Source organism: Erythrolamprus reginae, chromosome 5, assembly GCF_031021105.1.
Source record: "Erythrolamprus reginae isolate rEryReg1 chromosome 5, rEryReg1.hap1, whole genome shotgun sequence".
Taxonomy (NCBI): Eukaryota; Metazoa; Chordata; class Lepidosauria; order Squamata; family Dipsadidae; genus Erythrolamprus; species Erythrolamprus reginae.
Genome location: NC_091954.1, coordinates 113,176,287 through 113,203,871, shown reverse-complemented (window position 1 = coordinate 113,203,871; position 27,585 = coordinate 113,176,287). Strand labels below are relative to the sequence as shown.

The window sequence follows — 27,585 nt, the reverse complement described above, 5'->3', positions numbered from 1 at the left end:
GTTTCGAGTGGAGGAGTGAAGGGCTCTTCTGGTGAAATACCTTTGGACATTTTCAAGGGTGTTGATGTCTGAGATGTGATATGGGTTCCAGACAGATGAGCAGTAGTCTAGGATGGGTCTGGCAAAAGTTTTGTAGGCTCTTGTGAGTAGAGTGAGATTGCCTGAGCAGAAGCTGCGTAGGATCAGGTTAACAACTTTTGGCGATATTGTTGCAGTGGGCTTCAGCACTTAGGTCATTCGATATTAGTATTCCAAGGTCTTTTACAGAATGTGAGTTAGCAGTGAGAGATTGTTTATTCAGTTCGTATGTGCGGTTAGGATTCTTTTTGCCAATGTGGAGGGTAGAGCATTTGTTGGTTGATATTTGAAGTTGCCAGGTGTTAGACCAGTCTGAGACAAATTCCAGATCTTTTTGGAGAGTGAGTGTGTTATCAGTGGTGTTGAAAAGTTTCACATCGTAGGCAAAAAGAACACAGTTGCTTTCTATGTGGTCACAGAGATCATTGATGTAGAGAATGAAGAGAGTAGGACCTAATACACTTCCCTGGGGGACGCCGCTTATGACAGGGGCGGGGGTGGAGATGGCGCTACCAATTTTGACAATTTGTTGCCTATTTGACAGGAATGCAGTAATCCAGTTGTGGAGGAGTCCTGAGATGCCATGACCTTCTGGTTTGACATGGTTGGGTATGTTTGTGACAAAGTTTTAATGTAGAATAAATGAAGGGGGGGAATAAATTAAGTGAAGAGGCATATAGAAAAGAGTTTTATGCTTTTTGTGGTGTTTTTAAAAGTTTAAGCCTGTGTTGGAATAGCACATAGTTTGTAAGGGTGAGGATGCATTGTGATCTTTGGAACAGGTTCTTCATTGAGTTCTTTCACTCCTTCAGGCAACCGGAAGCTGAAGGACCTCAACAGGATGGTCAGAAAGACAAAGATCTCAACTCTTGCCAGCTGCTGTCCCACACAGGCGCGTTCACCTGTATGTGAGACAAAACAAGCATAAAGAGGATAATAATTTGTTCTACAGATTTATACTGAATCATCAAAAAACCTTTATAAAGGTTTGGACAGGGAGTCATTGCTCACAGTCGCTCATGCCCTCATCACCTCGAGGTTCGATTACTGCAACGCTCTCTACATGGGGCTATCTTTGAAAAGTGTTCGGAAACTTCAGATTGTGCAGAATGCGGCCACGAGAGCCATCGTGGGGCTTCCAAGATTCGCCCACGTTTCTGAAACACTCCGTGGCCTGCACTGGCTGCCGATCGGTTTCTGGTCACAATTCAAAGTGTTGGTAATGACCTTTAAAGCCCTACATGGCATTGGGCCAGAATACATCCGGAACTGACTTCTGCCGCACGAATCCCAGCGACCGGTTAGGTTCCACAGAGTTGGCCTTCTCCGGGTCCCGTCGACCAAACAATGTCGTTTGGCTGGCCCCAGGGGAAGAGCCGTCTCTGTGGCGACCCCAGCCCTCAACTCCCTCCAGAGATTAGAACGGCCCCCACCCTCCTTGTCTTTCGCAAATTACTCAAGACCCACCTTTGTCGCCAGGCATGGGGGAGTTAGGATATTCCTTCCCCTAGGCCATTACAAGTTATGTATGGTATGTTTGTGTGTATGTTTGGGTTTTATAATAAGGGTTTTTAGTTGTTTTATTAAATTGGATTGTTACATGTTGTTTTTTATCATTGTTATTAGCCTCCCTAAGTCTGCGGAGAGGAGCGGCATACAAATCTAATAAATAAATAAATAATAATAATAATTAAAACCCTAGTAAGACCACACCTGGAATACCGCAACCAATTTTTGCCACCATATTATCAAAAAGATATCGAGACTTTGGAAAAAGTTCAAAGAAGGGCAACTAAAAGGATCAAAAGCCTGGGGATTAAACTACACTGTTCAAAAAAGCTGAAAATGGGCAAATTTTTGCGTACACGAGCATTCTTGCGCATGATTTGGCTTTTGGGCCTGCGCAGGAAGCCAAATCCCGCATTAGAACTGCACACCTGCAAGAAGCGCATGCGTGCCCGTGCCGTGTTCTGGTAGTGCCGGCGATGGTGGCCCACCACAAATCGCATTTGACCTCTTTTTTTGGCCAGGGACTTAAATCTTCAGTTCTGAGTTCTGGAGTCACAAGGGTCTGTTCTGGGTCCTATTCTTTTTAATATGTTTGTGAGTGACATAGGGGAAGGTTTGGTAGGGAAGGTTTGCCTATTTGCCGATGACTCTAAAGTGTGCAATAGGGTTGATATTCCTGGAGGCGTCTGTAATATGGTAAATGATTTAGCTTTACTAGATAAATGGTCAAAGCAATGGAAACTGCAGTTTAATGTTTCCAAATGTAAAATAATGCACTTGGGGAAAAGGATTGTATTGGCAGATCTGTGTTAGCAAAAACTTCAGAAGAGAAGGATTTAGGGGTAGTGATTTCTGACAGTCTCAAAATGGGTGAGCAGTGTGGTCAGGCGGTAGGAAAAGCAAGTTGGATGCTTGGCTGCATAGCTAGAGTTATAAGAAGCAGGAAGAGGGAGATTGTGATCCCGCTATATAGAGCGCTGGTAAGACCCCATTTGGAATACTGTGTTCAGTTCTGGAGACCTCACCTACAAAGAGATATTGACAAGATTGAACGGGTCCAAAGACGGGCTACAAGAATGGTGGAAGGTCTTAAGCATAACACTTATCAGGAAAGACTTCAAGAACTCAATCTGTATAGTCTGGAGCAGTGTTTCCCAACCTTTTTTGAGCCGCGGCACATTATTCACATTTACAAAATCCTGGGGAACATTGAGCGGGGGCGGGGGGCGGGGGTGTGTGTGTAAAAAAAAGTTTGGACAAAAAATATCTCTCTTCCTCCCTTTCGCTCTATTTTTCTCTCTCCCTCTTTCTCTCTCTCTCCCTTCCCTCCTCTTTCTTTCCCCTCTCTCCATCTCTCTTTGTTTCTCCCTTCCTTCCTCTCTTTTTTGCCCTCCTTCCCTCTCTCTGTCTTTCCCTCACCCTCCTTCCCCCCTCTTTCTCTCTCTCTCTCTTGCTTTCTCTCTCTTGCTGTCTTTCTCTCTTTCTCTCTTCCCCTCTCTCTCCCTCTCTCTTTCTCTCTCTTGCTATCTCTCTTTCTCTCTCTCTCTTTTGCTTTCTCTCTTTCTCTCCCCCCTCTCTCTCCCTCTCTCTTGCTATCTCTCTTTCTCTCTCTCTCTTTTGCTTTCTCTCTTTCTCTACCCCCTCTCTCTCCTTTCTCTCCCCCCTCTCTCCCTCTCTTTCTCTCTCCCTCTCTTGCTATCTCTTTCTCTCTCTCTCCCCCTCTCCCTCTCTCTCTCGCTATTTCTTTCTCTCCCCCCTCTCTCCCTCTCTCCTTCTCTCTCTACCTCTTTTGCTATCTCTTTCTCTCTCTTTCTCTCCCCCCTCTCTCCCTCTCTTTCTCTCTCCCTCTCTTGCTATATCTTTCTCTCTCTTTCTCTCCCCCCCTCTCTTCCTCTCTCTTTCTCTCTCTCCCTCTCTTGCTTTCTCTTTCTCTCCCCCCTCTCTCCCTCTCTCTTTCTCCCAGTAGCCGTGGGGCGATGGCAGGGTGATCAGCTGTGAAGCGGAGCTCCAGAACGGAGGCACAGACGGCGGTGGCTAGACGCCGTACATTTCTGGCGTTGCGCTGGGCATAGACGTGGGGCTTGAGCCTCCGTCCTGGTCCAGCCAGCAGGCAAGTGCCAGCCACGCAATTCCAGCATTTCCAGCCACCACCGTCGGTGCCTCTGTTCCGTAGCTCCGCCTCACAGCTGATCACCCTGACGTCGCCCCACGGCTACTGGGAGAAAGAGAGAGGGGGGGAGAGAAAGAGAAAGCAAGAGAGGGGGAGAGAGAGAGGGACCACCCTGCCACCGCCCCACGGCATGGCTCCTGCCCGCTGCCGCTGCCGCCGCCCTCCCACTGCCGCTGCCCTCCCACCAAGCCCCAAAGCTCACCTGCTGACAGGGAAGCTCCAGCCGGGCGGGGCGCCACAGCTGCTGGAAAACTTGGAAGGCGCAAAGAAGCAAGCTCAGCTTCCAGTCTCACAACTTTTTTCTCTTCGCAAAAAGTTGCGAGACCAGAAGCTAAGCTTATTTCTTCGCGGCACACCTGACCATGTCTCGCGTCACACCAGTGTGCTGCGGCACACCGGTTGGGAAACACTGGTCTGGAGGACAGAAGGAAAAGGGGGGACATGATCGAAACATTTAAATGTCAAAGGATTAAATAAGGTTCAGGAGGGAAGTATTTTCAATAGGAAAGTCAACACAAGAACAAGGGGACACAATCTGAAGTTAGTTGGGGGAAAGATCAGAAGCAACGTGAGAAAATATTATTTTACTGAAAGAGTAGTAGATCCTTGGAACAAACTTCCAGCAGACGTAGTTGGTAAATCCACAGTCACTGAATTTAAACGTGCCTGGGATAAACATATATCCATCCTAAGATAAAATACAAAAAATAGTATAAGGGCAGACTAGATGGATCATGAGGTCTTTTTCTGCCGTCAGACTTCTATGTTTCTATGTTTCATGGTCATCTTGTTTGTTCAGGAATGGTCCAGAATGTAAAGTTTGCCATGAATCTTCCCCACCAACTGGAAGAAATTAGGATTCAGGTAGAGTGCTGTACTGCAGGCCACTGAAGCTGAGTGCAGATCTGCAGATCAGCGGTTCAAATCTCACCGGCTCAAGGTTGACTCAGCCTTCCATCCTTCCGAGGTGGGTAAAATGAGGACCTGGATTGTGGGGGCAATAGGCTGGCTCCGTTAAAAAGTGCTATTGCAAACATGTTGTAAGCAGCCCTGAGTCCTTTGGAGAAGGGCGGCATAAAAATTGAATAGATAGATAGATAGATAGATAGATAGATAGATAGATAGATAGATAGATAGATAGATAGATAGATAGATAGATAGATAGAGGTAGGTAGGTAGGTAGGTAGGTAGACAGACAGACAGACAGACAGACACACACAGAGAGAGAGAGAGAGAGAGAGAGAGACAGTTAGATAGTTAGTTAGATAGTTAGATAGTTAGATAGTTAGATAAATAGATAGATAGATAGATAGATAGATAGATAGATAGATAGATAGATAGATAGATAGATAGACAGACAGACATAAAGACAGACAGATAGACAGACAGACAGAGATAGACAGACAGACAGACAGACAGACAGATAGATAGAGATAGTTAGATAGATAGATAGATAGATAGATAGATAGATAGATAGATAGATAGATAGATAGATAGATAGATAGATAGATAGATAGATAGATTTGGATGACCTCAGGACAGCTCAGGGGATGTGATCGTGGGAATCTTTAAGTTGTAAGCTGCCAAGAAAAACTTGCTAATGAGATGGGTGAAATATAAATGTAATAAAATAAATAAATAAATAAATGAAATAAGAATTGAGTAAGCCACTTTGAGCTCACAGATTTACCTATTCCAAAGGGCAGAAACTCTTCTCGGTCAATGAATTTGCCCTCCTTGTCTAAAAAATGATTTGGATTGAATTTTCCAGGAGTCTCCCATTGTTCAGGGTCCAGGAGAACAGAGCGCAGGTCTGGGGTGATAAAGCTCCCCTGTAAATATATATATGTATACATGCTTAAACAGAACAGTTTCATAAAGAAACAGGCAAAGAAGTCCAAACAATATTGATGAAACCCTTGCACGTAACCTGCCTTTGTACATCCGCTTAACTTTCTTTCTCTTAACTAGAAAGTCTAGAAAGCGTAGAACTACGTCGCCTAAAACACGATCTAAGTATTGTCCACAAGATCATATGCTGCAACATTCTACCTGTCAATGACTACTTCAGCATTAATCGCAACAACACAAGAGCACGCAACAGATTCAAACTTAATATTAACCGCTCCAAACTTGACTGTAAAAAATATGACTTCAGCAACCGAGTTGTCAAAGCGTGGAAGTCATTACCGGACTCAGTAGTGTCAACCCCTAACCCCCAACATTTTTCCCTTAGACTATCCACGATTGACCTCTCCAGGTTCCTTAGAGGTCAGTAAGGGGCGTGCATAAGTGCACCAGTGTGCCTTCCGTCCCCTGTCCAATTGTCTCTCCTTATCTCATTTATCTTTTCTTCCATTCAAATAAGTTCACCTATACTTTTATATCTTTTCTTCTATTCTTTTCTTTATTTATATTATTACATATCTATTCCCTTCAATGTGTATTATGTATTGGACAAAATAAATAAATAAAATTTAAAAAATACTATTAACTAAGGTCACCTTGTCTCTTGAAGAGGAGAACAGAGAAACATGGCTATACATGACTACAATTCTGATTTTAAGTTCAGCCCCTAAAACTCTTATCAACTTCCTAGGATAAATATAAAACATTTAAGGTTCTATTTTTAAAATCAGAGCGGTCTTTGGATTTGCAACGCTCTCTACATGGGGCTACCTCTGAAAAGTGTTCGGAAACTTCAGATTGTGCAGAACGCAGCTGTGAGAGCCATCGTGGGGCTTCCAAGATTCGCCCACGTTTCTTCAACACTCCGTGGCTTGTATTGGCTGCCAATCAGTTTCCGGTCACAATTCAAAGTGTTGGTCATGACCTTTAAAGCCCTACATGGCATTGGACCAGATTACCTCCGGAACCGCCTGCTACCGCACGAATCCCAGTGACCGATAAGGTCCCACAGAGTTGGCCTTCTCCGGGTCCCATCAACTAAACAATGTCGTTTGGTGGGCCCCAGGGGAAGAGCCTTCTCTGTGGCGGCCCTGGCCCTCTGGAACCAACTCCTCCCAGAGATTAGAACTGCCCCCACCCTCCCTGTCTTTCATAAACTACTCAAGACTCATTTATACCGCCAGGCATGGGGGTATGTTTGGTTTTATAATAGGGGTTTTAGTTGTTTTTTATTATTGGATTGTACATGTTGTTTTTATTATTGTTGTTAGCTGCCTCAAAGTCTATGGAGAGGGGCAGCATACAAATCCAATTAATAATAATAATAATAATAATAATAATAATAATAATAATAATAATAATAATTATTATTATTATTATTATTATTATTATTATTATTATTATTATTATTACTATTTACACCCATAATTCATCCCTCAAAAATGTCTGATATTCTTGCTTATTTAATTTTACAAGGCTAATTGCAGTTTCCCACCTTCTGTCCAAGTAACCTATTTTCCTTTTTCTTTCATTTTGGGCTCCTGCAATGCATCCTGGACATGTTTCTCACCTTTGGAATGTGATATCCCCTCATCGTCACATCCTTTGTACTTTGCCTGGGGACCCCATATATCAAGACATATTTAAAACGTTGCATTTCATGAATCACAGCATTGGTGTAGGGCAGCTTCTTCCGATCCTGGTAGGAAATTGACCCTGAGGAACCAAACGCATCTTCAATCTCTTTCTGGACTTTCTCTGGAATAATGAGGAGGAGGAGGAAAAGGGGGTAAACAGAAGCTTTATGTTCAATATTGCATTTTTAATTCCTTTGTTCATTTATTTATTCATTTCCCAATTTTAATCCTCAGAGGTATCCATCAATCCATCATTATGATCACAGACCAGAGTTAAAAATGAAGACTTTATAAACAATTGAACAGAATAAGACAGAATTTTACCTTACAGCTTATGCTGAGATCATTGAGAGGTGGGCAATTCTGTACAATTTTACCTCTTTAGAGAGGAATGCAGCCACATTCAAAGAAATGTGTCATACTGATCCAATAGTAAAACTTGTTTATAAAAGAGATAGGAATTTCCCCGAATATTTTACCAGCTAAGGAGTTATAACATAAGGGAAGAATCCTTATGTAGAGAATAATATAACAGGACCTGAACTGTGGTTTGAGTAGCCCCTTGTCAACCAGGGCACAATGGCAGCTCAGAAAGTGTATATTTATTATTATTATTATTATTATTATTAATAATAATAATTATTATTATTATTTATTGGATTTGTATGCCGTCCCTCTCCGCAGACTCGGGGCGGCTAACAATAGTGCTAAAACAACATGAACAATCCAATTAATAAAAACAACTAAAAAACCCTTATTATAAAAAACCAAACATACACAAAAACATACCACGCATAACTTGTAGTAGCCTAGGGGGAAAGGATAACTTAACAAAAACAAGTTATAACAAAAATAACAGAATAAAAGTAGTCTTCTAGTCTAGTCCTTGGCTCAAGTAGGAAATCCTCTATCATGTTAGACAAATGGTTGTCCAATCTCTTCTTTAAAATCTCCAATGTTGGAGCAGCCATAACTTCTGAATGCATTTCATTCCACTGGTCCTCACTGTCAGGAAATTTCTGCTTAATTCCAGGTTGCTTCTTTCCTTGATGAATTTCTATCCATTCCTTGCTGTACTGCCTTCTGGTATAGATTTAACAACCATCTTATCAGAAGACCCCGGTTTGCGCAATGGTTGCAGTGCAGTACTGCATGCTACTTCTGTTGACTGTCTGCTGCCTACAATTTGGCAGTTAGAATCTCACTAGGTTGACTCACCCTTCCATACTTCTGGGGTGGGTAAAGTAAGAACCCATATTGTTGGGGGCAAATATGCTGACTTTGTAAATTGCTTAGAGAGGGTTTAATATCAACCTAACAAATTGTATATCAATATGATATAGATTAGATGGATAGATAGGTGGATGGATAGATAGATAGATAGATAGATAGATAGATATAGATAGATAGATAGATAGATAGATAGATAGATAGATAGATAGATGATAGAGAGAGAGAGGGAGAGATAGAATAAAGATAGAGATAAAGATAAAGATAAAGATATATAGATATAGATATAGATGATATAGATATAGATAAATATAGATGTAGATGTAGATGATATAGATGTAGATGTAGATGTAGATATAATATAGATACTCATTATCATATCCTAATTTGTTCTCCTACACATAATTTTGGCTGAGAGGAAGAATCTGAATTTAAAATATACTCAATTGTTTGAGCTTTGCACTATTTTCCAGTTTTTAGTTCCTCACTCAATACTTGAATGAGGATATCAAAGAAGGCTCCCCGTATGTAACTTCTATCAGCCCTGGAGGCTGATTGAAAATCACATTTGGATAGTTTGGCAAATAACTTAATTTATCTGGTTGACAAAATTAGAAAGTTGGCAATATGGAAAAATGATGTACTGTATACCAAAATCAATAAATATGAATTTTTGTGATCATATATGTTTTACTAACACGATACTGCCTTTTATTGTAATGAAAAATAGGTGGTATATTGCATTGTATGATTGTAGGTGGAGAGAGAAAAATTAAAAGCATATCCAAAAACAACTTAGCTGCCCTTAATTTCTTCAAAAGCTCCTGTAGCAATTTAACATGTTGCATCTTAGTTTCAGCATAAATCAATATATCATCAAGATAAACTAAAACTCTCTTATACAAGTGTTCATGCAGCCCCTCTGTCAGTCCTTGAGGCCATCTTTTTCTTTGGATCTTCAGGGCTGCCACACTGTGGGAAAGTGGTAGGGCAGTTGCATGGAGTTGGTAAAGATATTTAGCCATAACAATATTCTTTCTCTAAGAGTCAAGGACATTTAGCCTGCCCCTGAAGAGGTGTCACTGGGAGTTGTCACCAGTTGGGATGATGAATTGATTGGATCATAGGGTGGAGGGGCTGGATCTTTGACTTTCTTTTGGGTGGGAAAAACCCAGGAACTTTCAGATTTTGGGTTTCCCAGATGTGCCAATATGACATCTATAATAAAGTGGAACTTTGAGAAACTGCTTGTCACAGAGTCTTCTTTCATTGGGGTGTTACTTGGAACCTTGACACTTTCTATGCTTTCCTTTAATCCTGTTAAGCCCATGTTCATTATTCAGGAATCCACTTAGGAAAATTACTATGAAGAATAGATTCAGCTCATCATTCACAGCCCTTAACATTTCTAATATTTTCAAATGATTCCTCTGTGTGTTTAAACCTGAGTCTGGCCCTTGTCCCCATAATCCAGATTTCACTCACCTTGAATGTCAGGATGATTTGTCAAGAGGAGCAGAGCCCACATCAGAGTAGCGAAGGTTGTCTCTGTTCCAGCAGAAAAAAAATCAAAAACACATTGAACCAGGTTCTCTTCATTGTAGGTAGAATTGGGATCCTTCCTGTTCTGATGTTTCAAATGGAAAGTGAAAATTAAAATGAATTCTATTTTTTTATTTATCCAATGCGCAAATACATAGGAAGAAAAATAGACATGTAGTAATATATATAGCTTTCCTATGTAGCTTTCCTGTGGTTATTTTTTTTCTGGGGGTTCTGCTAGGTCAGGGGCATCAAATTCAAGGCCTGCAGGCTGGATATGGCCAGTGGGGTGCTTAAATATAGCCTGTGGGGCTGACCTGGGAACAGTGAAGGATCGGCCCATGGTGCCTCTATCAGCAAAAATGTTTTCGCTGGCAGGCGGTTACAGGAGGCCATCGCAGCTGGAAACAAAGATTGGGAGCTTCTTTTCACTAGCAAAACACTCAGGCTCCAAAGCTCAGGCACCGCTGACATGAGTGACATCAAGCTAGGTATGCCCATGTTACACCAACACTCTGCGCAGTCTGCATTGGTTGCCAATCAATTTCCGGTCACAATTCAAAGTGTTGGTTATGACCTTTAAAGCCCTTCATGGCATCGGACCAGAATATCTCCGAGACTGCCTTCTGCCGCACGAATCCCAGTGAACGATTAGAGTGGGCCTTCTCCGGGTCCCGTCAACTAAACAATGTCGGTTGGCGGGCCCCAGGGGAAGAGCCTTCTCTATGGCGGCCCCGACTCTCTGGAACCAGCTCCCCCCAGAGATTAGAACTGCCCCTACTCTCCTTGCCTTTCGTAAGCTCCTTAAAACCCACCTTTGTTGTCAGGCATGGGGGAACTGAGACATCTCCCCCGGGCATATACAATTTATGCATGGTATGTTTGTATGTATGTTTGCTTAGTAATGGGTTTTTTTAAATACAGTGATCCCTCGAGTTTCGCGATCTCGATCTTCGCGAAACGCTATATCGCGATTTTTTAAAAAATATTAATTAAAAAAACCCCCACTTCCGCGTTTGGCTTCGGGAGTCAGCTGGGAAGCGGCGCGGCTGTTTTAAAAGGTCGCAGTCGGCCTGGGGGGCTTCCCAGCACCCCCCCCCAACCCCCAACCCGCTTCCCCGCACGCAAAGGGGAAACCCCGATTCGGCTCCTCACTGCTGCTGCGCTACCGAGCAGATCAGCTGCTGGGCGGCCGAAGGAACCTTCCCTGGGTCTTCCCGGCCACCCACGCAAAGGGGAAACCCCGGCTCCTCGCTGATGCCCGCCGCTCGCCCGCCCGCCAGCAAGAGGGGGAAGACCCAGGGAAGGTTCCTTCGGCCGCCCAGCAGCTGATCTGCTCGGTAGCGCAGCAGCAGCGAGGAGCCGAATCGGGGTTTCCCCTTTGCGTGGGCGGCGGGGAACGCAAACTCCACCATCTACGCATGCGCGGCCATAGAAAAAAGGGGCGCGCATGCGCAGATGGTGTTTTTACTTCCGCAACCCTACATCGCGAATAATCGATTATCGCGAGGGGTCTTGGAACGGAACCCTCGCGATAATAGAAGGATCACTGTATTTTAAATTATAATTATTAGATTTGTCATGAACTGTTTTTATTTTGTTGTGACCCACCCCGAGTCTACGGAGAGGGGCAGCATACAAATCTAATAAATAAATAAAATAAATAAAGCTGGCCACATGCACCTTAATAATGGCCAACCTGTTCCCCTATGGTCAAAGACAACACCTACTGTAGTCTGCAATGAAATCGAGTTTAACACCCAGGGGTGGGCTACTGCCCGGACGTGGGGGAGGGAATGCAGAGGGTAGCGAAAATGGAACTCCACCCCAGAGCACCCAATTTGCACTGAAAAATGTTAAAAGAAAATGCAGGGCATCCTGCATAAGCCATGCCCACAGTGTTGACACCCCTATCCTAGATTTACAACACCTATTAGGTAGAGTCAGGGTCATTCTTGCTCCGATGTTCAAAATAGAAAATGAAAATTACAATGAATTCTATGTAGCTTTCCTGTAGTTGTTTTAGTTTCTGGGTTTCTGGCGGTTCTTCTACACTCACAATGTCTCCTCAAACTGCAGGTGGCAGCCATAGCTCAGATTATCTTTGTACAACTTCTACTAGTGCCTACTCCTGTATCACTCGTGTCCTGTTTATCTCTTGGTTGGATTATTGGAACATGCTCTACATGGGTAAGTACGATAAGTTACTTCGAAAAAAGACCCTACTTCTGGGTCTTTCCCCCAAAACTTGCGAAAGGACAACCTTTTCTTCCTTCTTCTTTTAAAATATTTAAAATATTTAAATATTTTAAATTTTTACCTATAGTTAAGGCTATGGAAGTATCTGTCCTCTCCCAATCTTTTCAAAGATTAAATATGAATGATTCAAAATCCCTATCCTATTAATATTTTTTCTTCATAATGGAACTTGTTTAATAAAAAGAGTGACAGGGGGACATGAGAGAATAACAAACAGTTATCAATTAACAGTTTCCACATCTAAGGAAAGCGGAGGTACTATATAATTCTTGTTGTGGCCCGTTCCAATCCCGCTCATCTGATCACAGATTCTGAGGATCAAGAGACGGGTGTGTTTTGGTATTCTAGACCTTTATACTTGGCACCCAAGTCTGAGACCCAGGAAGTCGAAGAGGATGTTCGAAGAGGCTGAAAGCCTCTTTCAGTCGAAGAGGCTGAAAGCCAATCAGGGACTGTTGCACCTTCAGAGGTGCTTTTGAGTGACTCAGGAGATGACGAAGAGCCCCTTCTAGATGCAAGGGTGCACGGAAGTATTAGCAGGCAGGAATATTTGAGGAGGAAAAGATCTGGGTCTGAATAGCTCTATAGAACACTTGGCTATGCCTTGTGGCTATATAAGCAAAGGTCTTGTGATGAGATCTTTGTAAATGCCAATGTTTGACTAAAGATAGTTTAAACCTGGTAATCAAGAACTCTTTCTGTTATAATAAATCAATGTGGAAATTGCAATTGTTTGCCTTTCTGAGATTCCCGCCAAAGTACTATAAGTGTGGTGAATTAAAGACTGGATTTAAGATAACCTTTTAATGACTTCCAGGTTCAGACTGTGATAGCAGATGGTAATTAGACATGGAATGCTGCCCAGAATTCACTTTTATCTCTTGCTACAGTTAACTATTTCTGCTATGATTTGTTTTTTAAAAATATATGTTGAAAACTTGGATAATCCAGTTGTGTGTGGACCCATTTCTTGTAGAGCTTCTAGCTTAGACAAAACAGTTCTCATTTAAAAGCATAGGATAAATCCACAATGGGAGCTGAATAAACAAGAAGAAAAATCCAAGATGAAGTAATACATTATCAGCAGCTCTGCTTGTTTATTTATGTCAAGGAAAATAATAATTTCTTGCCTGTGTATTGAATCACAATAGATGCATACCTTCTCCATCTGAAGAAGATAGTAATCAATGAAATCTTGTGGCTCATGTAGACACTGATATTCCTGGTGTTTCTCTATTTCCTGCTTTGCAAATGCATGGATAATATCCACAGAAGCCAGGGCTTCCTTGTGAGGGCCTGGGAGGTGTTTCATTAATTGTGGGAACAAATCATACATCTAACAGGAAGAGAAAAGGAAACATTATTTATTCCCCACCATATGTGTTCTGGTTAGCTCTGGCCCAGCTCCTGCCCCAAGGAATGTGGAGGTGGAGGTGGGGGAAACATCCACGTGCCACAGGCCTGTTTTTCTCCCAATAGAATCTACCGATGAAGTCTCCTCTGTTGAAGGAAGCGTGAGTGACAGGGAAGAGGAGAGTTTGGCAGACAGCCCAGGAGGAGATCAATCAGCCTTATCATCCCTGGATTCTGAACAAGAACTTATGATGGACCCACGCATGCTTAGAGTGATGCATAGGAGAGAATAACTGAAGGACATAAGAACAACAACAGGAGATAAGTGAGGCCACCTATGGTTGGGTGGGGCTGCTGTAATTAGTGCTACAGATAAAAAGAGCAGCGTGCTGGTGTAGCCTCATGGTTTATCTGATTCATAGTTTCGTCAAGATCATGGTTTGCTGTTTCCCTGTTCAAGACTGTGTGTGGAATTTCTGGACTTTGGAATTGGACTCAATTTCCCAGTTACTGGGTGAGAAATTGGATTGCATTTAACTTGTGCCCTGTGTGTACCAGAAAATCCCTTTGACATTTAAAAAGGGAGTTGTTTCTGCTTTTCTGTTGATAAAGACCTTTTGTTTTCCTTCTATCATGTGGTGTGTGTCTGTTTGGACTAATCTTTAATAATCTGTAATGCTGGTTGTATAGCAGGGGGGGAAATGATGGATTCCTCCATGGGGAGAGCCGCTTTGTTGTAGAAAAGATACCAGCCTAGAAATGGGGAGTCAATAGATTCTAGTCCTAATCAAGCACTAAGTCAACTTGGAGACCTTGAGTCGGTCTTTAGGAAGTGGACAATGTTAAACTACTTCCAAAATCTTGAAAAGAAATCTGCCAAAACTTATCCAGGCTCTTGCCAGGAGTGAAGATTCACTCAAGAAACACACACACACACACACACACACACACACATATATATACACTATAAGAAAAACCATCAGGCCCTGTCTCGTTTGCTTCGAACAGCCCTGTTTCTCTAAAAACCAAGAACTCTGTTCCTATAAAAGGAGAAGATCTGATCCTCTACAAATATGGAAGTGACCTTTAGAAAGGATAAACAAGAAGTGTGGAAATATTGCAGGACCAATAAAGACACGATTGTCAATCATTAATGAAGCTTGGAAAGTCCAGAAAGGTTTAGAGAGATACCCAAAAAAGGGGATGTATGTTCAGTGAAAGTGTTGTCTCACTGACCCAAATATGTTAAAGGGTTAAATAAGGTTCAGTAGGGAAGTGTTTTTAATAGGAAAGTGAACACAATTGAACACAAGAACAAGGGGACACAATCTGAAGTTAGTTGGGGGAAAGATCAAAAGCAACATAAGAAAATATTATTTTATTGAAAGAGTAGTAGATCCTTGGAACAAACTTCCAACAGACGTGGTTGGTAAATCCACAGTAACTGAATTTAAGCATGCCTGGGATAAACATGTATCCATCCTAAGATAAAAATACAGGAAATAGTATAAGGGCAGACTAGATGGACCATGAGGTCTTTTTCTGCCGTCAGTCTTCTATGTTTCTAATATGGGAGTAATATGGGAGGAAACAGGGGTGTTGAAACTGAGAATTAAAATGTAGAAAAAGGCTGTATCCAGTATTGATAGTTACCCTAGAGACACATGGACATTTTCCGTGATCTCTTTGGTCTCAATATGATCTTTGTTAATTTGGTTTTGCTTAAAATAAAGTTTTTTGCTTTTATTATCTTGGACTCCTGGAATTTTTTACTCTCTTTCGGCTGTGGTTAGCTCTGGCCCAGCTCCTGCCCCAAGGAGTGTGGATGTGGGGGAGACATCCACATGCTGCAGGCCTGTTTTGCCCCCGGTGGAATCTGCTGATGAAGGCTCCTCTGACCAAGAAGACATGAGTGACAGGGAGGAGGAGAGTGCTGGGGCAGACAGCTCAGAAGGAGATCATTTCTCTAGCTCCTCCTTGGATTCGGAACAAGAGTTAATGATACAGCCACGCATGCGGAGAGCGATGCATAGGCAGCAACAACTGAGAGATTATTATCAAAGAAAATGAGGCCACCTGTGGTTGGGTGGGGCTGTGGTCATTAGTGAGGCTGCTATAAATAGCAGCCTGTGGGTTTGGCCATTGTGGAGGATTATCTGATCGTTGTGTTTCATGACTGCTTTACTGACTGACTTGTTGTGTGCTGATTTTTCCCCACTTTGAAACTAAACCAGAGCAAAGTGTGTTTCACTTTGTGAAAGAAGAAGGACTGTGAATTGCCTCACAACTGCAAGCTAAGTATCACAGAACTGATAAGGGACTTGTATAAATTACCAGTTTGTTTGGAGACGAGTGCTCTTTGCTATGCCAAAAGAGGGGTTAGTTTAAGTGAATATTCATTATAAAGAACATTGTTTTGAATTTTCAAACGTGTGTGTGTCTGAAATTTGTACCTGTGAATTTTGGGGAGGAGTCTACCAGAGAGCCCGACAGAACACTCACTCTCTCTCTCTCTCTCTCTCTCTCACACACACACACACACACACACACTGGAAAGACGAGTAGAGTATTTCCAAAACTTCCTGCATGATGTCAATTCTAGGATTCCATGAAAAAAAAGTGAGGGAAACGTAGTTTGCTGAGAGCTTTGCTTCCTTAGTAGAAAAAATGACTCACCACATGAAAAGAGTCACCCATGACTTTGAAAATAATTTTAAGGGCTTCAACCAGCTTCTGGAACTCTTCATCTTCTGCAGAAAACTGATGTCCAAAACTCAAAGCACATATGACGTTAGAAACCACGTTTAGTACTGAAAATGAAGGGTCAAATGGTTGGCCTGCAAAGGAAGGATATTTCATCATGAACCCAGCCTCTCCTATTTGTACTAGAATCAGGATCATGCAGCTGGAAGGGACTTTAGAGGTCTTCTACTCCAATCCCCATCTCAAGGCAGGACTTTTTATACCATCCCTGCCAAATGGTTATTCAGTCTATTTTGAAAACTTCCAGTGATAGTAGTAGCAGTGGTTCTATAATGACAAACATTATAGAATGCCTTTTTGATGCAAAGGGTGGGTTTTAAAAGTCCAAATACTCATACATAAAAATATATCTTTCATCTACTTCACGGAAATTCATTTTTCACAGGTGATCTTGGAATGCATCCCCCGCGAAAAACGAGGGATCACTGTATCTATTTTTGTTTGAATACATGTTAGGAGTACCATGGTACCTCTACTTACGATTTGATTAGATTAGATTAGATTAGATTTATTGGATTTATATGCCGCCCCTCTCCGCAGACTCGGGGCGGCTCACAACAAAGGCAAAACAATACATAGTAACAAATCCAATACCCACCAATCCAATTACAATTTTAAGCTAAAAAATTTCATAAAAACAACCCCAGAATATATAAAAAACAAGCACACAATCAATCAATACGAACTTAATTCGTTCCATGACCAGGTTCTTAAGTAGAAAAGTATGTAAGGAGAAGCAATTTTTCCCATAGGAATCAATGTAAAAGCAAATAATGTGTGTGATTGGGGAACCCCAGGGAGGGTGGGGGCCCTGTTTCCTCCCAGGAGATTCCTAGAGAGGCCCCACAGAGGCTTCTCCCTGCCTTTTCCGGCCCTGTTTTCTCCCAGGAGATTCCTAGAGAGGTCCCACAGAGGCTTCTCCCTGCCTTTTCCAGTTACAGTTTCGGAGCCTCATGTTTGTAAGTGGAAAATGGTTCTTGAGAAGAAGCAAAAAAATCTTGAACACCTGGTTCTTATCTATAAAAGTTCATAGGTAGAGGCGTTCTTAGGTAGAGGAACCACTGTATTTTTTTATTGCAACAACTACAGAATTATGTAACCAGCAGATGGCAGTGTTTAGTGTGCATCCATACTTATCATATATGGTTTCTTATACCGTGTTTTCCCAAAAGTAAGACAGCGTCTTACTTTCTTTTTATCCCCAAAAGCCCCACTATGTCTTACTTTCGGGCTATGTCTTATATTGTCCCGGGCACCGGGGCCGGCTCGTTTTCGACCCGACCCCCCACCGCCATTCCCACTCCCCGATCTCGCTGACCGCTCCAGAGATTGCCATCCAATCCGCAAAATGGAGAAGAGTCCTCCACTGCACAGGAAATGTGAGGGAGAAGGATTTATTTCCCTCCGTTCTAGTTTTTCTCTGTGGTTCTTCCACAGATCTTAAATGTCACCTCCGATTGGTTCCTCCCCTCCCACCTCCTAAAGGCCCTGGAGCCAATCGCGGCCTCCTCTGGCCCGAATTCTCCGCCCCTCCCTTTTTCCCCAACCAGTACTGAGTTGCAGTCCTGAGGCGAAAGAGGGCTCAGCTCGCTCGCTCGCTCCCTCCTTCGGATCGTAAAAGAAGCTGCGGCGGGAAGAGCGCGAGGCACCCGTAAGGTTAACGCGACATCGCGAGCTGTAAACCGTCCTCTCCCAGCCCTTAAAGGACTCCTCTCCCCACAGTCCCATTGCTTTTCAACCCGCCACAGAGGCAGCCCTGACTCCCTCTTCCGAGCGCCTCTCAGTCTGCCTTGCCGCAGTCGGAGCTCCCGCTTGTGCCGCAGCCAGAACCGCGCCGCTTCGGCCAGGGCCACCGCCTCGCCCGCCGGGTGGCCCAAGCTCTGGGCGCAGCACGCCACCGCCAGCTGGCACCAGGCTGCGTAAGGGAGACTCTCCTGGGCGGCGGCTTGCAGCGAAGGCGCTCGTCCCAGCAACCTCGGAGCCGGTCGGCCTCGCTGGCCGCTTGCAGCCAAGCCTCGGCAGGACTCGGTTGCTGGGATGAGCGCCTTCGCTGCAAGCCGCCGCTGTGGCGTGGAGCGGCCTGCGAGCGGCAGCAGTCCATTTTCAGGCTGCCCAGGATCTCCGCCTCAGGGAGGTCTTTGGCATCGCTCAGCGAGCCCGTGGACATGGCCTCGGGACGGTGGGGGCAGGGAAAGGGAGTCATCCCACCGCCCAGGGACCCCCGCTAAGCCTTCTGCGCCTGACTCGGCGAGGCAAGAGGGAAGAAGGAGAAGCACAAGTGGATGCGGAGCGCCTGGGAGGCATTTATCTGCCCGGGAGGCATTTATCCGTCCTTCGCTTTGACGGCGCTGGTCCGAAGCGAGCCGAGCGGGCGGCGGCTTGCAGCAAAGGCGCTTGTCCCAGCAACTGAGTCCTGCCAAGGTTCGGCTGCAAGTGGCCAGCGAGGCCAACCGACTCCGAGGTGAAGGACGGTGCTGGTCCGAAGCGAGCCGAGTGGAGGGGAGCATCGTCCTTCACCGCGGCACCACCACCTCTTCCCCGGCTTGGCTAAGCGAAGGACGGCGCTGGTCCAAAGTGAGCCAAGCGGGCGGGTGGAGCTGCGCCCTCTTTCGCCCGCCTCCTTTCCGGCAGGCAGGTGGGGTTGCCCAACTGCACAGAGTGGCTCCTCCCCTCCATACGCGTGTCGGGGAAGCGGGTCGGTTGACATATGTCTTACTTTTGGGGTACGGCTTATATTAGCCGACCCCCCTGAAACCCCCCATACGTCTTACAATCGGGGGTGTCTTACTATCAGGGAAACACGGTATGTTCTGATCAGAGTTTCCTGTTTATGGTTGAGCAGTAAAGCACATGGTGAATGTACTGTTTGTTTGCGCTATGTTGTACTTTATATACCAAAAATAGAATTTCTAACAATTTTTATTTAACCCTTGTATGCTGTTCGAAAAAACTGCCTAATATTATGTTCCCGGGTCTATTTGACCCGGACTGCAAATTGATCATTTTAGGTACTTATATTTGGTCTTTTTGAAAGCTTTTTTCACCTGGAAACATGTTTGAACATTTCTGCACACAATGGAATGAAAATTGAACTGAAAAAATTAATCCTTATTGGTTTGTTTTGCACATAAATGTGCCTCCCCCCCCTGTTTTTGTGAAAGTTTTTTCAATTTATGGATAGTTTTGCTTGCAAAATCCATTCTATTTTACTAAAGTTGGTGTGGGATTGGTAGCTTGAACATTTCTGCACACAATGATATGAAAATTGAACTGAGAAAATTAACCCTTATTGGTTTATTTTGCACATAAATGTGCCTCCCCCCCCCGTTTCTGTGACATAGTCTTCACTTTATGGATAGTTTTGCTAGCAGAATACATTCAATTTTGCTAAAGTTGGTGTTGGATTTGTAGCTTGAACATTTCTGAACATAATGATATGAAAATTGAAGTGGAAAAATTGATGCATATTGGTTTATTTTGCATATAAAGTTATTTCAATTTATATAAAAATTATGCTGTTAATTTCAAACTTACATACTTTTTTTTAGTAAAATGGATTTCTTTCATAAAATTAGTTATCTGGCTACAATGTGGTTGATTTTCAAAAGGATATTCCAAATATTTCTAGACAAATATGTATAAACAGTGACAATAATGGCACACAGCAAGGCCGGGGGGGGTGTCCCTTTTGTGGCAAAAATAAACCAATAAGAACCATTTTTTTCAGTTCATTTATATTTTTCTTATATTCAGAAATGTTCAATTTAGTATATCAAACCTTTTGGGGGAAAATTTCTTAGGGATTTGTAGCCTTAAAAAATAGAAATTGACACGAAATTCAGAAAGGATGGGGGGAGGGGCTTTTTGATCAAAATAAAAATATAAGTCTCAATTTTTCCAGTTCAATTTTCATATCATTATGTTCATAAATGTTCAAACTAGTTTTCCAGTTGAAAAAGTTTTCAAAAAGATCAAATTCAAGTACCTAAAAAAAATATTTTTGGTCCGGTCATATACGAACAGAAACAGATTTGAAGTTATGAATTTTTTTTGCCCAGAAAACAATTAGCCACCACCCCAAAAATATTTTTTGATGATCAGCATTGTTAAATTGAGTAAATGAATGCCTAAGATTTTAAAGAATATTTTGGATTTGGAGCATAAAAAAATAAAAAGTGAAAATGATTGCAAGCAGCCGAGGGGGGGGGGAGGCCTTATTTCTGATGTTAAAAAACCAGTAAGAATCATTTTTTTCAGTTCCTTTATATTTTTCTTATATTCAGAAATGTTCAAGGTACCATTCCCACACCAACTCCAGTAAAATAGACTGCATTTTGCAAGCAAAACTATCCATAAATTGAAAAACATTTTCACAAAAACGGGGGGGAGGCACATTTATGTGCAAAATAAACCAATAAGGATTAATTTTTGCAGTTCAATTTTCATTCCATTGTGTGCAGAAATGTTCAAACATGTTTCCAGGTGAAAAAAGCTTTCAAAAAGACCAAATATAAGTACCTAAAATGATCAATTTGCAGTCCGGGTCAAATAGACCCGGGAACATAACATTAGGGAGGTTTTTTTTTTCAGCAAGAAAGAAACCTCCCACCCCCCCAAAAAAATTCTCATAGAGAGAACCCCTGAAATGATGAAAAGTCATGAAATTTCAAGTTTCAGATATGCAGGGAAAATTTTTTACAGGGTCTCAAACTTTGATTTCGGGTCTCACAGACCCGAACAGAACAGCAGGGTTTTTAAAATACAGTGATACTTCGTCTTACAAACACCTCGTCATACAAACTTTTTGAGATACAAACCCGGGGTTTACTATTTTTTTGCCTCTTCCTACAAACTATTTTCAACTTACAAACCCACCGCTGCTGCTGGGATGCCCCACCTCCAGACTTCCGTTGCCAGCGAAGCACCCTTTTTTGCATTGCTGGGATTCCCAAGAGGCTCCCCTCCATGGGAAACTCCACCTCTGGACTTCTGTGTTTTTGTGATGCTGCAGGAGAATCCCAGCAGTGCAAAAACGGGTGCTTCGCTGGCAATGGAAGTCCGGAGGTAGGGTTTCCCAGCGAGGGGAGCCTCAGTGAAATCGCAGCATTGCAAAAACACAGATGTCCGGAGTTGGGGTTTCGAGGACTTTGGTGTTTTTGCGATGCTGTGAATTTACTGATGCTCCCTTCGCTGGGATACCCCACCTCCGGACTTCTATTGCCAGCGAAGCACTCATTTTTCCGATGCTGGGATTCCCCTGCTGGGATTCCCCTGCAACATCGCAAAAACACAGATGTCCAGAGGTGGGGTTCCCTATGGAGGGGAACCTCAGGGGAATCCCAGCAGTGCAAAAATGGGCGCTTCGGCTGGCAAAAGGGGTGAATTGCACGCATTAATCGCTTTTCCATTGATTCCTATGGGAAACACTGTTTCGTCTTACAAACTTTTCACCTTAAGAACCTCATCCCGGAACCAATTAAGTTTGTAAGACAAGGTATCCCTGTACTCAAAATGGAAAAGTTTTTGGCAGAAGGGGACTTGAATCACTACCCCAAACGACATACCTTTTGTTTCTCTAAAGATCCCCACCAACGTCTGGGCCGTATCTTCTATCTGATGCTCAATGCTTTTCTTCCCCAGTCCCAGCTTCCGCAGAGAAGTGATACCAATGTGTCGCTGCTGTTTCCAGGTGTGGCCATTGGAGAATAAAATTCCTGAAGGCATCAGTAGACGATAATAAGTGATTCCTATCAGAGGATTTACTCTCTCTTGTAGAAATAAATCAGAAGCTTGACTTCTTTTAACTGAATCAAATAACGTCTTTATAATCACATCAAAAATATTTACAGTACCATATATTCTTCACTACAGTAAGTTGAGAACAGATACCTTACAGAGATCATATTTCCTGGAATCTTAAGACCGACATAACTGCAGACTGAACTGGATCTTAACTGAGACTAGAGACCATACCCTGCTTCAAGCTCAGTTCCTTGGACATGCTCAGTAGCACATAGATCCCATTGGCTGGCCGAGTTACTACATGACTCTTCTAAGCTCATGAATATTAACATTCATGTTTTTAAAAAAAACATTTAGGTCCAGTTCTTGCCAAACATCTGTCTTGAATTTCAGGTGGGAATACCAAAACCTTGTGATCTGTTGCCATTTTTATAAAATCCTGGGCATATTATTTTTTATTTACAAAATATTTGTTTATTTGGACGTTGGGAGACGTTGGGGTTACCTTTGAAAAGTGTTCGGAAACTTCAGGTTGTGCAGAATGCAGCTGCGAGAGCAATCATGGGCTTTCCCAAATATGCCCATGTTACACCAAGACTCCGCAGTCTGCACTGGTTGCCGATCAGTTTCCAGTCACAATTCAAAGTGTTGGTTATGACCTATAAAGCCCTTCATGGCACCAGACCAGACTATCTCAGGGACCGCCTTCTGCTGCACGAATCCCAGCGACCGGTTAGGTCCCACAGAGTGGGCCTTCTCCGGGTCCCGTCAACTAAACAATGTCACTTGGCGGGACCCAGGGGAAGAGCCTTCTCTGTGGCGGCCCCGACCCTCTGGAACCAACTCCCCCCAGAGATTAGAATTGCTCCCACCCTCCTTGCCTTTCATAAGCTTCTTAAAACCCACCTCTGCTGCCAGGCATAGGGGAATTGAGATATTCTTTCCCCCTAGGCCTTTACAATTTTATGCATGGTATGTCTGTATGTATGTTGGTTTTACAATAGGGATTTTTAACTGTTTATATTGGATTGTCATATACTGTTTACTACTGTTGTTATCCGCCCTGAGTCTACGGAGAGGGGCGGCATACAAATCCAATAAAATCAATTAAAATCAAAATCATTTCTTGTGACCCAGAAGTTAAATTGCTACCGTGTTTCCCCGATAGTAAGACACCCCCGATTGTAAGACGTATTGGGGGTTTCAGGGGGGTCGGCTAATATAAGCCGTACCCCGAAAGTAAGACATATGTCTTATTTTCGGGGAAACACGGTACTAAAAGTGAGGGAGCTGCGCGCCCAGGAGTCTCCCTTACGCAGCCTGGTGCCAGCTGGCGGTGGCGTGCTGCACCAAGAGCTTGGGCCACCTGGCGGGCGAGGCAGCGGCCCTGGCCAAAGCGGCGCGGCTCTGGCTGCGGCACAAGCGGGAGCTCCGACTGCGCTTCCTGCGCAAGCCCAACGTGTCGGAGGCGTTGGAGCAGTTTGTGGCGCTGGCGAGGGAGCTGCGCGCCCAGGAGACTCTCCCTTACGCAGCCTGGTGCCAGCTGGTGGTGGCGCGCTGCGCCCAGAGCTTGGGCCACCTGGCGGGCGAAGCAGCGGCCCTGGCCAAAGCGGCGCGGCTCTGGCTGCGGCACGAGCGGGAGCTCCGACAGTCAGAGCTCCCGCTCGTGCCGCAGCCAGAGCCGCGCCGCTTTGGCCAGGGCCACCGCCTCGCCCGCCGGGTGTCCCAAGCTCTGGGCGCAGCGCGCCACTGCCAGCTAGCACCAGGCTGCGTAAGGGAGACTCTCCTGGGCGCGCAGCTCCCTCGCCAGTGCCGCGAACTGTTTCGACGCCTCTGACATGTTGGGCTTGCGCAGGAAGCGCAGTCGGAGCTCCCGCTCGTGCCACAGCCAGAGCCGCGCCGCTTCGGCCAGGGCTGCCGCCTCGCCCGCCGGGTGGCCCAAGCTCTGGGCGCAGCGCGCCACCGCCAGCTGGCACCAGGCTGTGTAAGGGAGACTCTCCCCGTCGACGCTTCCAAGCTCCCCGCGCGCCCCTTGCCTTCCCCTCGCCGTGGCGCCACCGCCTCTTCCCCGTCTTGGCAAAGCGAAGGACGGCGCTGGTCCGAAGCGAGCCAACCGGGCGGCGGCTTGCAGCGAAGGCGCTCGTCCCAGCAACCGAGTCCTGCCGAGGCTCGGCTGCAAGCGGCCAGCGAGGCTGACCGGCTCCAAGGCGAGCGGCCGGAGCTGCGCCCTCCTTCGCCCGCCTCCTTTCCGGCAGGCAGGTGGGGCTGCCCAACTGCGCAGAGCGGCTCCTCCCCTCCAGACACATGCTTCCCCGACACGCGTCTGCAGCTCCACGCGTGCACGCTGCTTGGAGCCCTGAGGTTGAACTTGGAAAAGGGCTCACGAGGCTCCTGTCCCGTGGCTGCCCTTCTGGACTCTGGGGAGATGCCTTCGGGAACGTGATCCTTTCAATTTTTTTCCAATGTAAGACATACCCCGAAAGTAAGACGTAGTGGGGCTTTTGGGGGTAAAAAGAAAGTAAGACACTGTCTTACTTTCGGGGAAACACGGTACTAGCCTTTGTCTAAGGCTGTTGGCAACATGATCTGACCTACAAGATCCCTTCCAACTCTGTTAATCTGAAAAAAAGATATCATGAAAAATAAACAAACCATTTGAGTACATTTTACTAGGGAATGTAAGGGTTAGGTTGCTTAGGAGTCATAACCCCTATGGCAACCATGAATTTCTCCTGCTCACCTCACCTCAATTCACAGTGGCACTTAATTATAGAGTTAATGTTCACCTCTCAAAAAATGGAGGGCATTGTCATCGGAGGGGATTTTTAAAAATTTTAAAAAACCCATCAGAGGGTTTTTAAAAAAAAATAAATCAGTGGTTAACTGACCACTGAAACTCAACCACATAAATGGAATTTACAATATTTTAGTCAACCTTGGTACCTAAGTGCAATAGGGACTTGATTAAATTTGATAAATAAAAAAGCCATTAGCCCATTTTGCTGGTTGGTTTAAGCGTTGTGGGTGGAAGGTTCAGATGGATTGTGCCACCACTAATAAGATCCAGTCTCTGGCGCCTATTTATTTATTTATTTATTATTTGGATTTGTATGCCGCCCCTCTCCGAAGACTCGGGGCGGCTCACAACAAGTGTAAAACAAATCATAAATAATTCAATTAATTAAAATATTTAAAGATTTAAAAAAAACCATATACTAACAGACACACACACAGGCATACCATGTATAAATTAAATGTGCCCAGGGGGAGATGTTTAGTTCCCCCATGCCTGACGGCAAAGGTGGGTTTTGAGGACCCACCTATAACATAAGAACTGGGGTGTCGCAGCAGGTAGAGTGCTGTACTGCTGTACTGCAGGCCACTGAAGCTGACTGTAGATCTGAAGGTTAGCGGTTCAAATCTCATCACCGGCTCAAGGTTGACTCAGCCTTCCATCCTTCCGAGGTGGGTAAAATGAGGACCCGGATTGTGGGGGCAATAGGCTGGCTCTGTTAAAAAGTGCTATTGCTAACATGTTGTAAGCCGCCCTGAGTCTAAGGAGAAGGGCGGCATAAAAATCGAATAAAATAAATAAATAAATAACGTTCTTGTACATAAACAATTACACCATCTAAGATGGTTTTGATGTCCATCATATATGATATTTATTTTAGTATTTATTTATTATTTAGATTTGTATGCCGCCCCTCTCCGAAGACTCGGGGCGGCTAGATAGAAGTTGGCAAAAACTTCTACCCCACCCCACCCCAGTCCCACATAATATTACCACAAATTAGAAGAGTTTGATGGCTATTAAGGTGGAATTTCTTACAATTTGCACTTACCCTTTCTTTTCCCTATAGCAGTCAAGAAAGGATTATCTGGTCGATCAGAGAATTCTTCTGGGAAGTTGGTCATTTCTTCTTTCACAGCTTTGAATCCAGAGAGAACTATCGTAAGTTGTTGCAAGTACCACAAGGAGTAAATATTTCCGTATTGTTTTACAGGCTGTCGAGTGAAGAAAAAATGGGAAATATTGCAATCAAATAGATGGATTATTCCTATTTAATACTGTATGATTCAATTCTCCTTCTTTAGAATTATTTTTTCCTCTCTAAGATTCTTGTCAAGAACATCTTTCTGATTTTGAAAATTATTTTCCTAAAAAGGGACATCCTTTTATTTATTTATTTTGGTTTTGCCTATTTTAATCACTTATTGAATTTTTGTACCACCATCCTCTCTCTGAAGAATTGGATCCATTACACTGGGGAACAATTACACTGGGGAACAACGATATATATATATGTGTCACATGTTTTTTTGCTGAATGTGAAAATTAAGGGAGACTAGGATAGATCTATTTTGGCCTTATTTTGGCCTCATCAGCTAGCCATTCCTTCACTGGGACTTGAATCTGCAACCTTTGCCTTGTAAGGCAGAGAATTAACCTCTAGGCTACAGTATACAATCCCTTCAGCTCTGCACCAGGGAAGGGTTACATATTTTTGTGAATCACCCTAGTGTATTGAAAGAACATCACAGCTCCTATTTTTGCCTCTCGGCCCAACCCAGGGACATTTCCAAGGCAGCTAATTTTATTGATAGCTGACAATTCTATCTGTATGTGTCACATGTTTTTTTGCTGAATTTGAAAATTAAGGGAGACTAGGATAGATCTATGCACAATTTGTATGACTTTTGAGGGTATTCTGTAGCTTTAAAAGTTGACGTGATAGACAAAAACTGTGATTAACTTTGGACCCAGAGGTCAAAACTTAGTCAAAAACAAGTCACAGATTTAAGATAACAAAATTGCTTTTCCCCAGTGGAACATTTATTGGAAAGATTGAACAAGACTCTGCCTTCTAAAAATTCAGCCCCGTTACTTGATATTTCTCTGTGAAGCAATTTATAAACAAGTCTTACATGGATATTGTGGCATGATCAATTATACCATAATTTTGTTATTAAAAAAAATAACCACGATTACTACTGGTTAGAATTAAATACCTTACGGAAGTAATCTTCACGGAGCCAAAGGCCAACTGCCAAGAAAGTCCCAATCAGAGGCAGAGACAAAGGACCAGGCGGCAAATGTCTTCGAATCCAAAATTGTTTCAAGAAGAGAATAATCAACAGAACAAGCAGCAAAAAACCCAAAATTGTCCCTATAAACATCATAATCGTTCAGCAAGTTCTTTTCCTTTGAGGCTCACTAGTAGATTTGGAGATGGATATATGCTTTTGCCTGATGGTTTTTTTGTGCTCTTCCTCCTGTTTCACATATTCATCGATGGGAATGAACAGCAAGGCATGTTTTGATTATTAGTTTGAATATCACTGGCATTTTTCAAAAAGTTATATTAATCCACATTAATCCATATTTTATAA

At 43.7% G+C, this 27,585-nt stretch overlaps 1 protein-coding gene across 1 annotated transcript; it reads right to left on the bottom strand.

Moving 5' to 3' along the window:
* Window positions 1–762: 762 nt before the first annotated feature.
* On the bottom strand, window positions 763–27,375 carry LOC139168236 (cytochrome P450 2J2-like). The gene is made up of 9 exons (XM_070753750.1): window positions 27,205–27,375; window positions 26,037–26,199; window positions 22,014–22,163; window positions 16,363–16,523; window positions 13,493–13,669; window positions 10,018–10,159; window positions 7,236–7,423; window positions 5,448–5,589; window positions 763–980 (listed from the first exon to the last, which is right to left on the bottom strand). The coding sequence occupies exons 1-9, from the start codon at window positions 27,373–27,375 to the stop codon at window positions 796–798; spliced, it is 1,479 nt and encodes a 492-aa protein (XP_070609851.1). The 3' UTR covers window positions 763–795.
* Between the last annotated feature and the right edge of the window lie 210 nt (window positions 27,376–27,585).

Coding starts and splice junctions, on each gene's coding strand:
- LOC139168236 (XM_070753750.1), bottom strand. CDS start 27,375: ATGATGTTTATAGGGACAATTTTGGGTTTTTTGCTGCTTGTTCTGTTG. Junction 22,164..26,036: donor TGCTATAGGGAAAAGAAAGG/GTAAGTGCAAAT, acceptor TGATGCCTTCAG/GAATTTTATTCTCCAATGGC. Junction 16,524..22,013: donor GATCTTTAGAGAAACAAAAG/GTATGTCGTTTG, acceptor CTTCCTTTGCAG/GCCAACCATTTGACCCTTCA.